General features: G+C 42.3%; 1 protein-coding gene across 1 annotated transcript in view; it reads right to left on the minus strand.

Moving 5' to 3' along the window:
- Positions 1 to 15,307, minus strand: part of LOC102689928 (AT-rich interactive domain-containing protein 1A) — a 68,924-nt gene extending 53,617 nt beyond the window's left edge. The window contains exon 1 of the mRNA XM_006631269.3: positions 14,054 to 15,307. Within this exon, the coding sequence (XP_006631332.2) occupies positions 14,054 to 14,980 (927 nt within the window). The 5' untranslated portion in view covers positions 14,981 to 15,307. The remainder of the gene's footprint in view (positions 1 to 14,053) is intronic.
- Positions 15,308 to 16,992: the final 1,685 nt, after the last annotated feature.

Here is a 16,992-nt window from a genome sequence, read left to right on the forward strand (position 1 = left end):
GAAATATAACAACTGTAGATCTGATAAGAAGCGCACTGCTGCGGAGTCGCAGAATTTCAGAAAGAAAAATGGGCTTCCAATGAAAACCTTAAACTGCAGCAAAAAGGCAACATAACCAGAGTAACGGTCAGAGATGAACACATCCAAAAACACCCCCCCCTCCAAAGATCACCATTAAGCCTGTCACTCTGCACCACAAATTCGATAGTGAAACAGTCCCAGCCCGTGACTGCTGCTCAGCTGTGCTGTTACCTGAGGGCTGCTTCATTTCCCCACTTAACTAAGAACATCTATTTTAAGGTTAACCACTTTTACATAAAAGACATACATATATTATGTAAATCAAGCCAGCCGATTGCCACAAGTTTTTGAGAGGAAATTACTATGCTAATCCAACATTTTTTAAAAGTAAATGTCAAATGAAATGAATTACCTTTAAATTTCAATGTCGCCCTATGAAACAGTCAGAATTTGACATTTGTCTAAAAGCAAAAAATATAATAAGCACCATGGGCATCATATACTTACTCCAGACTTTTTAAATGTGTTAAATTGAACTAATTTTCTTTGCCAAAGACAGAAGCAAGGGAACTGACTATATTGTGCTGATTTTCTAAATTGGATATTGTATATATATTTTTTGTTGTTTATTTAAATATCCAGTCTTCTGTAATTGTTAAACCCATAAAGGACCATTTTTCAAGATCTACAGCTCAATCATATACTACTCTTCAAGACAAAAATATTTTTAATGTTTACAATGTTCAAAACTTTGTAGACAGACCTTGCTTTTAATTAATGACTTTCTGACATTTTAACCTTGCAAAGAAATGACTGCATAAAACTAGAGCCCAAATGATAAAACTTCCATTTAAAAGATATAGAATACAAAAATGTTATAGGTACACTGGCAAGATTGTTTCAATTGGTACTTTAAGCACGTATTGTGCAGCACTAAAAATTAAAGGAAGGCTGCATTATAATATTCCATGTTAAACTGGCATTTAAATACTATGGCACAGCTTTCAAGCAACATTTGTCTCTAAAATGCCATTTGAGGAAGATGTGTGAGGCTTGCACATTTAAAAACTAAAGAACACCACACATCCAGACTGTACACCTTATCAAATGCACAGAGGCTAAAAGCATGTACAAAATTAACCAGGCCTGTTACTCCAATGCAGTGAGGACTTGATACAACCTACTGAAAACATCCCTGTGGAACTGTCACCACAACACAACATACGCACACACAATGACACAATCCACCTCAGAACACAGCCTCACATGGGACATAAATGATTAGGAATCAGCTCCACTGGGGAACGGGTATTAATTAGTCAGCTAGCCAACACAAATGAACAGCTACAAATTCCTTGAATACACACATGCCAACAGTACTGTACAGTCCCTCTAGTCACTGACTTTCAATTTCACAATTGGGAGGATACAATCACATTAACGCCTTATACAGGCAGGACACAAGCCCTTACAACTAAAGTGAAGATTAGTCCCTCAAGACCGTGTTTGCTGTTTGGAACCAACAGAGTGTTTGAACCCTTGCACTTAAAACTGTGCCAAGAAGAATAACATTTTAATCATGATGGCTAAACCAAGATATGACAGGCAATAAAGACATTTACATTGCACTTTCAAAAAATTACTCAGCAAAGGTTCATTATGACTTGAAACACTGGGTGTAAAAATATAAACGTGGATGGATGATGCTTCACTACATTTTTGACTTGCTGTGCGATAATGGTTCCATTAAGACAGAACCAAACCAGCTGGAGTGCTGCCTTTTTCCAGACAACTAAAAAGACGAGCTGAACCTTCAGTGTGCAGCCTTTCTTTTTTGTGTCTTGCTTTAACAAACAAAAAGGCTGGCCTGCAATCAGTAAATACAAACAGCTCAACAGTGCAGAGGCAAATGTTCTAAAACAGACCTGCTCCTAACAGGCAGGGCACTGAATGAACCCCGGGTTTTGGAATGACATGTCAGCCTTCCGATTGCTACAAGCATGAACAAGTGAAAGCTGTCCGGGGAAACGTTGCACCCAAGTGCGAGTAGGGCAGGTGTCCTGAAGAGGCAGGTGTGAAATTTAGCCGTAGCCTAGTGCAGCAGGGAATGGGTTGCCACGGGCGAGACCAAATTAGGGGTGGTGTCAGGCTGGTGCATCCCTGTCTGTGACCAGAAGCCTCCAAAAAACAGGACTGTCCCAGGGTGAGTGTAGTCAGCTGACATATATGCCCGGCAATCACCAAAGGACACCTCTGTCTGTCGAGGTCTCCGTTAGCAGAGAGCTTAATCGAGCTCCAGCTTGGGAATTTCAAAACGGGAAAATCACTGTTAATACTGACCATTGAATACCCCAGATGTCTCCACAGTGGAAAAGTTCTAGTTTTGTACTCTTTGTGACTGGCACTAAAACTTGAAAAAGCTGTGTATGTGAAATAACCGACTGCAGATGGCAAACATTTCAATGAACAAGCCACTTGCCACGGCCTCAACAAGTTTTACAGAGCCTGCAGCACGGGCTGCCCCTCAATGACACAACGGCTCACAATGAGCACACTTTCTCCATCAGCTCGCAAATGTGGTCACAAATGTGTCTTCTTGCAGAAGTATTTCACAGATGTATTTTCACTTTCTAACCTGCCAGCACTAAGAAACATTCATTTTCTGGCTGCTTTATCCAATAGAGGGTTGTAGGGGAGCCAGACAGAAGAGAAAACACAAGGAGTGACTTAGCTGTAATTCAGTGGGACCCAGTTCAATACAAATTTTACGTCATGTGCTGCTCTAGCACTTGCTGTTGAGATTGTCCTCCTGTCAATATTCGGATTTCCAATGGTGTAGGGCAACTTGCTTAGCAAATTACCTGTAATGTGGACATACTGATTAAATGGGCTTGAAATAAATTAGTTTCTTTAAACACTTACAAAATGTCAACTAACAGCACAAACAGCACCTTCCACTGAAGTGGTATTTCACTGGACAGTGACTAATTCTTAATCCTATTTGATGTACCATAGAGATCAACTATCATCATTGCAATTCTTATTTAAGTAATGCATATTCAGAAAATACAAATTTTATTACAACATTCAACATTTTATACACTTTTCCATGAATTTAGAATTACATGATGTATAGACACACTACCCATAGGACTCAGCATTTGCTGGGACAGAAAGTATGAGATTTAATAAGCCTTTAAAATAAATTTAAAAAATTAATTTGTCAATTCAGCATTATGTCTTTGCGAGACGTAAATTGGCAATTAATGCTTGAGTGCAGTAAACGTGAAATACTGATCAGCTGTTCACTATTTCTGCCAACGGTCAGACAGAGCGAACAGCTGAGCAATGTTACCAGTTTACTGGAAACCCTTGTTTCATGTTGTTTTAAAGGGAACGGCTTAACAGTATTCCATATTTGCTGTGAACTGGCATTAAACATGATCTTAAACTCGACAAAGTCATCATGGTAACATTACACAGACAATTTTTAATTTAAGGCAGTTTGTAAATCTTATCCAATTTATTTAAAAATGTTCCTTTTATATGGTAGTCTTGTTCACAAAGTTGACATCAAGTGTCTATCTGTACATGTGAGTTACAGCCCATGACATCAGGAAGTTGACGACTGCCAGTACCATGCCCTATGCATTGTTTTTATGTTAACAAAAAAACTACATGCATTCTGAAGTAAACCAATATACATACCTGTAGATAAATCTGATTAAATCCTTCAGCCACACAATGCCTAGACAAATTAACACCATAATCAATCACATTAAGCGACAGAAATGCCAACAGCCTTCCTCAGTGACTGCTGCCTAAAAAACATAACAGATTGCAAACGAATGCAAAAGGCAGCAAACCTGAAGTTGTCGTTAAGTTTTAAGGAGGATCCACTCCATTTAATGGACACCTTACACATGAAAAGGTGTTTAAAAGGATACATATTTTTAAGCAGCCAGCACCTCAACTTACAAGCTGCCACTGGCTTAAATGCTCACGTAGCTGACGATTTCACCTGTGCACTTTGAGGCGGGTTTCATTGCCACGTGATGTATGCCCATTTGCAGCACGCTAGAAATGGCAGCTGAAAAACGCAACAGCGATTCCAACACTACGGATTCAGGACACTACACTGTCACGTCCAGTGTTTCAGAGAAAACCTTCAAAGCCCAGTCAAAGTAATTTTTCTACAGCCAAAAGCAGTCACTTTCTACCAGTAGTGTGCACACCTCCAGGGTCCCAGCTTCACGTCTAACCTGGGAAACCCCATTGTGCCATGTTTCCATGTAGAAACAATCATGGTCCTGCACCCTCCCACCCCCCAGAGACATGAGAGACATGCGCATTCGGTCTGACTGCTCTAAAGCGTCCCTTTGCATCAGGGCGCTCAGGATGGTCCTGTATTTTGGAGGGTAGTTCCCGGGACAGGGGTGGCATGGTACTGGGAGAGCTGGGGCTTGTGCCCGCTGATTGCTGGGATAGGCTCCCGACGCCCCTGCAACCCCGAGCTGGAAGAAACAGTAAGAAAATGGAGGGATGGTTCCCAGTACAGTCAGTACTGGCTAAAAGACTAAAGCACAACCAAACTAGACGAAAACAATGGGCCAGATGGCCTCCTCTTACATACAAGCCTTTCTGATGTGCCGATGCTGAAAAGGGGATGCAACAGTCAGGACCTGAGATGCAGCCTCAATTTTGTAGAGCACTGCCTCTTAAAAACTTTGTGATTAGATAGATACTTTATTGATCCCGTGAGGGAAGTTGCAGTGCAACAGCAGCTTAACACAGACAATGATACAATAATAATAATAATAGTACAATACATACAATACAATCAGTACAGCGAGGGGTCCACTAAAAGAGTTACTCACAGTCCGGACACACGAAGAACAAACTAGAACAGAACAGTACACAGAAAAATCGTATCACACATATGAATATAAATATAGATGCAAATATAAATATAAATGTATTGCACAGATTATGAAAATAACTATCAGAACCTTTGATTAATTTTATAATGACTATGAAATGTTGTATCACAGATGAATTCACAGACAAGTCAAAAAGTAACTTTTTGACAATTTATAAAACCATTGCAAAAAACCCTAAAGATGTACATCAACATGCTCAGGAAGCATGAAACACTACTTATTCTTCTAAGCAAGATGACAATTTTTTATCTAAATGACTTGCTGAATAAAATTAAAAGTTCAAAATTGTTAATTAGTGTAAACAAAGGTAAAAGAAAATGACTATTAACTGCTGATTATATGGCTATCAAAGCTACATGCAACATCAAAACACGAACACCCTGGCTAGCCTTTCACCAGACAGATAAAATCAAGTTACACATCTGAAGAAGTGAATAATGACTCCTACCTGCGCTCTTTCAGAAAGCTGGTGAAATTCCACTAAGACCCACAGTTTGGCTTCGTGAATTCAGTGTCTTACTGGGGTAATGGAGTGCACTCTCTCTTTCTTTCTAGTTATCTGGTAAAGGCTGGAACTCTGCAGACAATGTATTAATGGAACTCGATGGTAAAAGGCCAACAGCTGAAATCCTTCCCAACCTAAACAACCTTGTCACTACAGAGAAAATCCCAGCGCGCCACAGTACTGTGATTGCTTCCAGTTCCTAAAATATACAAATAATGTCTTGACCATTTCCTGTTGTGTCAGTTTGGTGCAACATTAATAGTAAAAATGACAATTTTTCAAAATGGGTTCCTTAGAAAACTAAGAACACCTACTGGGTTCCCTGAAGTTACCTCTGAAGTGTATGTTCTACCCCACAAAGACAATTCTGAGCACAGTCCTTCATCACAGAGGTGTTCTAGATAAGGTAAAGCTGCCTATGATAGTAAATATCCCATTCCGAGGACAGCAAAGGAACATACAGATGTAATAAGAAAGCAACTTTAGAGTTCAATTTTAAAAAGAAAAGCCTATGCAAACTATGTAAAGCCTTTTATACCAGGCAAGAAGTTTAGAATTAACCACATTTGTGTTTGGATGTTATTAGTCTTTCTTATACAGTAAATTTCTCCATTTCCTGACTGAAATTTGTCTACAGCATGGGGAGCTGCTGAATTGACCAAGCCTAACAAGATGTTGCCTATTTAAAAGAGACTTCCTGGAAACCAGAGAAAATATTCCAATTCCCTTCACAGCAATAACAACAGTTGGTTATTAATGATCAACATGTTTTTATATACTATCAAATGGCCTCCTTCTTTAGCAGTAAAAACAAATCTCAAGAGCTAGTTTGGCCGACAGTTATCCATTGCTCAAGGGAACAACAGCAGTGGCACAGTTCAGATTTGAACCTACAACCTTCCAGTTATAAAAGGAGAGCACTAACCACTCCTTCACATTGCTACCTAGCTAATTCTAGAAAACATGACTTCATATTGCCAGTCAAGATCAAAGATTGAACTGGGTTTCTACACCAATATCACCATGATAATAACCATCTTTATATTCTGGCTTGAAAGCTGAAAATGTTTCACTTATAGACTGACACCTTAAAGCCAGTCTAGTTTCTTAAATACATGAAGAAATACTTAAAGACTTAAAATCTTTTAGAAGACATTTTAGTGACCACTTACAGTGAAACTGTGCAGTCACAGCTAGTTGATCATGCTTCTCCCAAAACTATACTACTTCAGACGAACTGATCCACTGTGTGATGCGAAGGTCAAAAAGACTCAACCAAAACTGACAAGTGTTAAGTCATGCTGGGTTGTACAGGCACAATGAAAAGATTACCATAATACACACATGCAGGGTTAAAAAGTGTTACTCCAGAAATGGCAGATGATGACTTTAAGTGCGATATCATGACTTACAGGTGTGAAGAGTAACCCATTTGCACTCAGCAATTACAATTCATATCCCTTGTTTCCAAATCAAAGACAGGCACTTATCAAGAGACAGCGTCCAGCATATTAATTCCATTACTGAACATACAATTGAAATGAAAAAATCTGTGCTACAGTACCTAAAATTAAATTCACTACTTTATTTCTGGAAGATTGCAAAGAAATTGTGCTGTCACTATTCATGTTTGCGGTGATATAATGGTTGAAAAGCAGAATGTAATATTATAATGTCAGAATTTCACTACAAATTTGTCCCAGGAAAGCAACAACAATGTGCCTGGTAACGCTGCCTAAAATGCTGGTGTGTTCTGGAAACATCCCGTGCACTATGAAAATCTCTTTTAGGCTATCACCTTACGTTTGCCATTTTAATTAATTTTAGTTTATTACTAAAAAGTGAGTAAGGCAACGCAAAAAAGTTTTAGTGAGAAAATTCTTTATCAAGAATGGTAGTGGACACAGACAGGCATAACGGGCCACAATTCTCTAGCCACCCACAGAATAAAGAAACTCACAAGCTACTAGCTACTGTGTTATTAGGAATATCAGTCCTAAGCCACACTATCAAAAAAGTAGCAAATATAAGAACACAATGAAATATCAACAGCAGAAATATCAGTTCACATATCTACAAGACATCTGGTACTCACCCTTCCTTTCCATTTTTAATAGCAAATGGCAATAACAGTACAATTTGATTTCTGATCTTGATGAATCACCATCATTTCCCACATATAATTATTAGCCAAAGGCTACCAGCACACTCAAGAGGGCACAGCCAGTCAATGGTTTAATTAACAGAAAATTAGCCCAGAAACAGATCTCCAGCAGCATGTGATCAAGGTTGCTTTGGTCACGTCCTACAAAACAAGCTTGCTCCTGCTCTTATGTGATTCGACAAACCCTTTGTCCATCGGAACCCTTAAAACAAGGATCCCATCCCCTGCCCTGTATTCCCGATGCTTCACCCCAATTTCTATGCAAACTAAAACATGACCTCAAATCCAGTCCTACCTGCAAGGGAACCCAATGTTTCCAACTCCTTATGATTTGACTTTTCTTCAAGCTAACATTAAAGCAGTAGCAATTCATCTGTCACTATACCATTTTCTGACTACTGATAGCTGAAACCACACATTGACTTCGTTCTGCATCACTAATATTTACTCCTCGTCCTGCAGGACTTCACATGTCCTGGTTTTCACTCTGTACTCTTCATGACATTATTTGAATCTGTTGTTGACTTCAGTGATATTAAGTCCAGATCTTGACTCACTGAGGATTTTAAGTTACCTATAAAACCTGTGGAAAATGGCCCTTCAGGAACAAGACTAAACCGCATTAGTCTATACAACATTTTTTCACCAGGAGACTTTTGTCTGAACACCACCTTGCCTGCTGCCGCCTATAACTCACTTCTGCATAAATTGGTGTATTTTAATAAATGTAATTCTAGTACTTCTGTTTTAACAGACATCACACTGCAATCGATAGCTCCAAACATAGGAAGTAATATTGTATCATTTTATAGTCTCAATTAGTGCATTAACATCTTTTAGCAAAGTAAATAGGGCTTCATCCCGGCCTTCGTTAATGTATATAAAACTCTGTCCACCTCATTCTCTATTTCTCTGAAAAGCCAGAAATATTTCATCAGCATACGAAGCCAAATTGTTCTCTCCAGTTCATACGTTAAAAAGGGGTGCCAAACACAATTAAGGAAATACAACTAGCATTTGCAACACATGCTCCCATTCTCAAGAGAGAAGAGTTGACACTTCGCAAAGCTTGGAAACTGAAACTGATCAGCAAGGAAAATTCTCAAGTTAAGTACCCTTCAAAGTACGTTGGGTTTAAATATGTCTATACATCCATAATTACAGGCAATGGAAGAAATTTTGAAGAGTGCAAGTGATTAAAAACAGAGGTTTATGATGCTGAAACAGTTCTAGTGACCTTTTCGGATATCATGTTAAGCACTCCTTTTCCATTCAGACACCATCAAGACGCTTACTGAAATAATTTGTACCATGCGTCCATTGGCCCTTGGCAAAATTTCAGAATTTACTTTTACCTTGGCAAAATTTCAGAATTTTGCCAATTTGTAAAAGCCAAGAACCATCCAGCCCCAAAAGCTGTGGGCCTTGAGAAAAAGGAAACTCACTGTTACAGAGAACAGCTTTCATCATTTCGCCTTTAACTTCTTCACTCCTCTGCAGTTCTTCACTTCTTCTACACAACCAAAGCACAGATGCACTTTCAAATGTTTGAAATTTTTGCAAAAAAAATGTCATCTTTTTTGGGATGATACTGACCAGCACTTTGCAGTTTTTCTAAATCATCAGTGTAGTCCCCAGCAAAGTTCAGAAAGCACCAAATTCACGGGCTCAGAAACAGTATCCTGTCCAGTGTGGTAAGAAAGGTGTGATGGGTGTGGACCCTAACATTAATTAGCACTTGCCTTTAGCAAGATTAACTTCTGCTAAAAGAAAATAAAGCAGGAATATAAATGAACTAAACCTAGGAAACTGGTGACCTTTTAATGAAATCAGTGGGGTTTGAAACAGGCTAGGGGATATTACTACCTTCAAAACACCAGGTTACATGCATATCTTTGCCTTTTTGGGAGAGCCCATCAGTGGAATATTCCAGAAAACCACTGAAATCTATCAGGAAGTCAGTGGACTTGCAAATTTCACCCATGCTTTCCTGTTGCTATTCGGCATTAATAAATGAATTTTAACCTGATCTAAGATGTAAACTAAGTACATTAACCTCTAAGCTAGCCAGCTCTGATAACTTCTTACACATATCTGCTGTAAACAGGGCCCAGTGGACGTCTACAGACAGTGATTGGAACCCCAGCCCTCTAATCTGCTGCCTACGACATCTGAGCATAAAATGTAAGAGCGCAGAGCAACATCAGCACATGGGCAGGCAGTTGTAAATACACACACTGCCACACACGCATCTGACTTATTAATGAGCAGGAGATTGAAAACAACAGCTCAGTGTACACTTAAGAGGAGCAGACTCTCCTATCTGAAGCCATCTCTGTGCAGGATCACCAAACAGCATTCTTAAAGTCCCAATCCCTTTTCATTCTTAATGGCAATATATTCAAGAGCCCCTAAAATTCTACATAGATGAGGGATCAAATTCTTTGCAATTAGATCAAGAAATTAAAGCAGATACTCTAGTCCGTAGCAGTACACAGTACTTAGAGGTCACACTAGCCAGACTATCTTAACACCATCTCTGTGCAGGATCACCAAAGAACAGTCTCTTAAGTGTTTTCTCTTAAAGCCTATTAAAAATAATCTATGTGAAAGATTGATTCCACTCAAATGTTAAAATGATGTGCCAACACAAAAGTTAAATCTAATTAGGCCTTAATTCACCCCTCAGCTAGTGTGCTCCTTGCCTTCTAGTGTTGTTTTTGCAGAAAGCACATCTGGGCCACTCGACATCCAGGGAGCCTGACCAGGTAAAGGCCAGCAAGGTATAAGATAATTAAACAGAAATCAAGGCAAACTGCAGGGTGTCACTCTCCATTGCCTCTCTGCTGCAGTTTTGAATCCAGTTTCCTTAGCACATGAGAAAATCTTATATCCTTGCTAGAAGCTTTCAAACCGAACATTTCCTGATTTTGCACTACAGTTCTGTAAATATCTGTAATATGTTATTAAAAGGAATATGTATCCATTCCAAGGGGGCTGCCCTCCTTGAATATTTCGTTTTTTGGATACACACTGGTTAGGTGCGATAGACTGCTGGGAGCTGTGCCCTTCGACAGCTGGCATCCCCACCCCATCCCGGGCGAGAGCAGCCCCACGCTCGCAGTCCTGCACGGTGCCCTGTGTTTCCAGGGTGTGCCCTGGGTGCTCACGACCCTCACCAGGATGAGCAGTCTGAAAACCAAAAATGTGTATTCCAACTCTGTTTTTCCTTTTTCATCTCTCCTTCACTTTCAAAGTCCTCTGTTCCTTCTAGTTCCATAAAAGAACATCAGTACTGCCTCTGTTCAATTTCAATAGGGACAGAAACAAAAATACCAGAAGAGTCACTTGAGCACAATGAAAGTGAAGCCCTTGTACCCCAGTAAACAACCTGTAACACAACAGGCCAAATATACAACAGCTCCCTGACTGGCTGTTACATCTTTATGGTTACATTATTCTGAATACCAGTTTGATTGTCCCTTATTAAAAAAAAAAATTCTGAACCGTAGTAGCAACAGTTAACTGAGGCTTGCAGACACACAGCAGCATGTCACATTTCTTGTATGAAACCGTGCCAGGAGAAGGTGCCCAAGATGAAGATTCATTTTTCCTGTTTACAACCAAAAGAAAAAAATTACATTTCCCGCAACAAAGGTTCAAAAGCTAAGCCCTTTTATTTTCCTTTCAAATCGGGAGCACTGAGCAGTGTTTATGACTTATCATTAGCAACTCAGCATAACATGCAAGGAAAAGATGTTCTACCTCTAGCAGTTGAAAGCAGATTTCAATCTGTAGCATTCTAAGTTATACATCCTAGAAGTTCAATTTAGAGGGGTAGAGGCGACATACAAGATGCATGCAATCGGCTCATCATACAAGTATTGCTTGGAAAGTTCTGGCGAAATGTTAACAGTATTAGAAATGTGTTTGCATTGTTCCGAGCTGCATTGTTCAGACTCATCCGCTGAAATTTAATTTCGCGTAATCCAAGAAAAACCTGAAAAAAACAGAACCTTCACAAAGAAAAGCAGGATCTGATAAACAGGAAAAAAAAGTACACAACAGGGCAAGCATAACCAATCACATGCACCTTCACAGCTGCCTACAGTCAATACTGCCAGCTCCCTCCTTACAAAGCTTTAAAGATGCACAGAAAACCTAGAGCAGCCTGCAAATCCCTGTATGTAACTGCAACTTTGTAGCGAAGATCATGGGCTGGACAGGCTACAGACACTGACAGCTCATATAATCTGCTGCAAGAAGAACAGTTGTAAACATTATTAATAACCTCCACAGAAATGTATGGAAATCGACAGGCCAGCCACCTCCATTTTGGTCATTTCCAGCTTGGCACTTTTCTTTTCAATCCACCAGGCCACTAAACTGCAGACTCGAAGCATCTTTCAGAGCCCAGGGATCTCCACCTGTGATGTGAAGCTTTCCGACCAAGCAACGAGACAAAATAAATTAATGAAAACATGACCCCACACTAAAGTCACAGCAGTGTGACATGGACAACTGGAATTCAATTTCATAACATCACACACTACAATTTACATCTTAGTAAAAAATGGACATCTATCCACTTCTATAAATAATCTAATCAGTTGTGCTATGCAATTAGAACCCTAAATTCAAATTCTCGATGAGAGGATTTATTTAATCTTTATAATGTGCAATCAATCTAAGACCCTTTATCAATTATCTAAAGCCACAACAATCTCAAAATTAATTTTCACTCCCTGAAAAAGAACAACCTCTGAGCTATACTGTAATTGTTAATAAAATTAAAATGAACAATTCTGATAACTTTTTATAAAGTTAGGAGGCTTTAAAAAAAAGCATTAAAAGCATTAAAGTATAGCATCCAGATGGTAGAAACTATGTGGGGGGGAAATTCCACTAAGTAAACTATTAATTTATCCTAATAATAATATATGAATGAATGGTTTACTTGGTGAATACACCCAAGAAATACAGAATTACTTGGATTAAAAAAACTGAAAAAGTTCTAGTTCTAATAATTGAAACTGCTCAAAAGCTTATATAATGAGATGTGGATGTTATCACTAATACGGATTAGAGAAAATGGACATTAAGGTTTTAAAATTATTTCCCCGTCCAGTCAAACAGATCCATTTCACACTCCATCATAACCAAAAATGACCTGTGACTATTAAAATTATTGATCAAACTATCAACAAGATGCGCCCTTACACAAATACAACCATAAACACTGAACAAAGCTGGAAGATTTTTTTTTATTAATGACATATACTAAGTAAGACACTGGGGGGAAAATGTAACATATTAAACTGACCATTATCAATGACAAATTGACCTTTTACAAGCATCACAGAAGATAGTTCTGGGATCAAGAGAGGCAGCATGCCTGAAAGTAAGCAATGTGTGTTGTTAAGATGTTTCTGTTATCTTCAGAGTGTAAAAGTATATGAGCTAATCAGGGATTGTTGTAGCATTACATCAGATGCAATTATAAATGGCCAAGAGCAGAGGATGGAGAGCCAATCAGATCTCAGCTAGCATGTCAACCTAAGACCAACTGTCTCCTGGCTTTGACAGAAGGATTTTACCTCCATAATTCAAATCCCAAAGCAAAGCAATCTGCACTTACTCAAATCACTGGCCATTGTTTACTAGCAGCCTAAGGAAAGAAGAGCCCCGATCTGGGAATGCAGGGACAGAATTAAAACGCCATTCTCCGAGAGGAATAGGAGGTCAATGTAAAAACTCAGCAAATATAGTGTTAAAAAAAACTTCCAGCTCCAACTAGACGTTTATAAAGCCAGCACTGTTTTAGTATTTTCTGGAATGTTACATGCATTTTACAAGGATCAGGAAATCTTACTGCCATGCTGGGAATTTTCCCCACTATTAAATCCAAATATGCAAATGTAATTAATACAAACGTGCGGATCTATTAGTTGCTATAACCCCCGGACACACCAATGTTGCTAACGAGCGGCTACAGGGGAAACAGAAAAAAAAACCACCCCTGAAAGAGACAGAAAGCCCTGAGAATTACACATTTTAATTACCTTTTAAGCCGTCCTGCCCTGCAGATAAACAACACGCGAAACAAAAAAACGCCTTTCGCTGTCATTTTACCTCTTTAAAAGTCGCCTCTCCTTTTAGCCCGACCGCCCAAACTTCGACTTTTCACCGCCGGGCTCGGAAAGACGACGATTCGGCTCGACCAGCCGCTTGTTTTTACTAGATAAACGCTGTTAGAGGAGGTGGTGTGGAGAAAAAGCTGAGAGGCAGCCATTTTAGAGAGTCTGAGAGAGAGAGAGACAATGGCAGGTCCATTGCACTAGGTCCTAGTCTACACCATTACAGAGGGCTGCGAGTGTAAAACACAGCCAAGCACCGCGGGCTCCGAGGCGAATGAAACTTTACCTGATTTCTGCTTAGTGGTTGCCCAGTACTTCCCGGGCTCATAGGCGGCGGATGATGGGTCCTTTGTTGCCAACCCTGGTGGCCACCATACTGACTGCTGCTGCCCACGTCTACTGGTCCCTTGTTAGCTCCTTCCTGGTTACTGTAGTCGCTAGGGGGGTAGTTCTGGTAGCCCCTCGTCGAGCTGGGAGAGGTCAGGAGCTGGTTTAGGGTTGGGGTGGAAGTCGGCTGCGGGTTTCCCATAGTATACCTCTGATTATTGTAAGTGACAGCCATAGCTGTAGTTCCTCCCGCTGGCGGCGGCGGCTGCTGCTGCTGCTTGGCTGGCTGCCCCCCAGCCGCCGGAGGCTGGTTGTTTCGCGGGGAATTCATAGTGTACCCTTGGCCGGGGTAGGCAGTCCGATTGGGGAATGGGCTGTAGTTGTTAAACTGGTGGTTGGGGAAGCCGTGGTCGTGCGAGTTGGGCTGATAGGAGTCCATCATGCTGCCTGGCTGCACGGCCGGCCCCGCCGCAGCTGCCATGCCAGGGCTTTGTTGTCCGCCATGTTGATGAAAAGGGCCCCGGCCGTAGTGCGGGCTGTAACCGTAGGGTGGTGGAGGAAAAGCGGCGGGGTGGTGGTGTGCCATCCCGGGGTGGTTATTCCCTTCGGGAGCTCCTGAATCATTCTGGTTATTATTATTGTTCACCCTGGACGGATTCCCGTTCCCGTTCTTCATCTCCGGATCCCCTCCTCCCCCTGCATTTCCACCATCGGCCCCGTCCTGTAGCTCCTTCTGACCCGGGGATCCACTCTCCGATCCCGGTTCCTTATTTTCCTGCTGCTTCTCCCCCGGTACCGGCTCCTCCTGTGGGTCCCGATCCGCTTTTTTCAGTTCGGACGGCGGGCTGGTGTTGAGAGTGGCGACGCTGGCGACCTGAGCGGCCATGATATTCCTCTCTCTCTCTCTCTTTCACAGCGAGTCAGTCACAATCAAACACTCAATAGCATTGAATATAAATACAATTATTTATAACAATTTACCCGTGTCCCGGCTCATTCCCCCCTAACACCGGACCGAATCCGGGCTCCACTCCCGGCTCCGATGCGAATTAAAAGTTATTGAAAAAAAATAAATAAAAATCCCGGGAATGAAATTAACCGACACGGAATGTGGGGGGGCTTCTGTTAGAGAACGAGACTGAGAGCGAGAAACTGATCAAACCAGCACGAGGCTCCGCGAGACACAGCCATTTTACTGAGGCGCGCAGAGAGACGCAAAACCCGGACTGGAGTCCCGAGACGGGGTGGAGCGGGACTGAGACTGGAACTCGACCGGGGTGTTTTGAAATCACAACAGCAATAACATTTATCGCAAAGTGGATGGTAGAGGGGGTGGCGGTGCAGAAAATAAGGGAAACGCAGACGTCGGCTTTAAAAGGTGCCGTATCCTGAGAGGCCCCTCATGCTTTAATTGGGCCAGTTCAAAAGAAAACATGAATATTATTTTTTAAATCCCATTTTCCTCTTCAGGAAAGGGGTTGTGTGCATTGGAAAAAACACAGTCAAGATAGAAATCAAACAAGTTCACGTGTGTCAGGGTGTGTGTTTGGTGCTGGGTGGGGGAGAAGTGTTATATATTTGTTTAAAAAAACAGAACGGGTACTGTAAAAGAAACTATCACTGCGGGCACAATGGGAAGCCTATTTAAAACAACGCATACCGAATGGACGCGAACCAGGATATGGTTACACTTTATCTTGCGCCCGTGTGAAGACAGGGGGTGTGTGGATGTTAAATGTCCTGCTCCTGTGCGCTCAAAAGCAGGAGTGAACTAGTTGCCGTGGACGGTTCTGTGTAAATCTTCCGCGCACTGCGAGCATGTGAAAAGTGCGACTGTGTGCACAGAAACACCCGATCTCCTCACAGAGGCGGCATGGAATTACAGCGAGAGAGCGAGGGAGGAGGGGTGAGCTGTGGACTGAACCAGTCACAGAGCAGGAAGTGATACAGAAGGCAGGGGTGGGGGGGGGAGAGATCCGCCGCAGTAGCAGCTACAGTCCAGAATACTATTTCTTAAGAAAACAATGCATAATATTCCGACTGTGGCTTGGCTGCGCAGCAAAAGGAGAAGGGAAAAAAAAAACTAAATAAATAAGCCTCCGGCTCTCTTAGCGTCCCGGCGCATTTAAAGAGATCGAGCCGCCATCCCCGATCCGCGCACACACACACACTCACACCCTCTCGCTCTCCCCACCCCCTCCCCGCGCTCGCGGCCTGTCTCTCCGGCGCAGACGCGCGCACACAACTTCGCCTCTCCAGCGCGGGGGGATGGGCGCGCGGGCGCCACAGCGCCTTCCTCGCGCGGGGGCCTGACCTCGTCCGGCGTGCGGAGGAAGGGGTTCCCCTCGGCCCTCTGGCGGGGAGGGGGGATAAAACCAGTGGCTTATTATTTGCGTTTGGCGGGGGTAAAAGAAGAGGTATAACCCCAAACCCTGCCTAGTCAGGACGCAGGGGGGAGGAGGTTTGGGGGAAACTCATCCCAACGTCCCCAACTCTCTCTTCCCCCTCTAAACTCGTGTCTCAATGACCTGTTTTTCTTTTCCACCCTTTTTTCTCTCTGCACCCGGGTTTGTTCGCTTAAATCCCTCTGCATCCCTTTTATGTGTCGGCTGTCTTCCACGGATGACGACGACAGAGGAGGCCATGGAGGAGGGAGGGTGTTTCGACGTCGATTTTGCCCAACGCTTTCCTCCCCCCGGCCTGTTCCGTCCCTGGTCCCTACCCCGCCTCCCTCGCTTGCCACGCGTTCGCGCCGACTTCCCCGCCGTCCCCCGCGAGCGCGCTGCGGACCCTCACCGGGCCGGGACGCGGCACTGCGGACCCTCAGCGGGCCGGGCCGCGGCACTGCGGACCCTCAGCGGGCCGGGCCGGGGCACTGCGGACCCTCAGCGGGCCGGG

This window comes from Lepisosteus oculatus, chromosome 11, assembly GCF_040954835.1.
Source record: "Lepisosteus oculatus isolate fLepOcu1 chromosome 11, fLepOcu1.hap2, whole genome shotgun sequence".
NCBI lineage: Eukaryota > Metazoa > Chordata > Actinopteri > Semionotiformes > Lepisosteidae > Lepisosteus > Lepisosteus oculatus.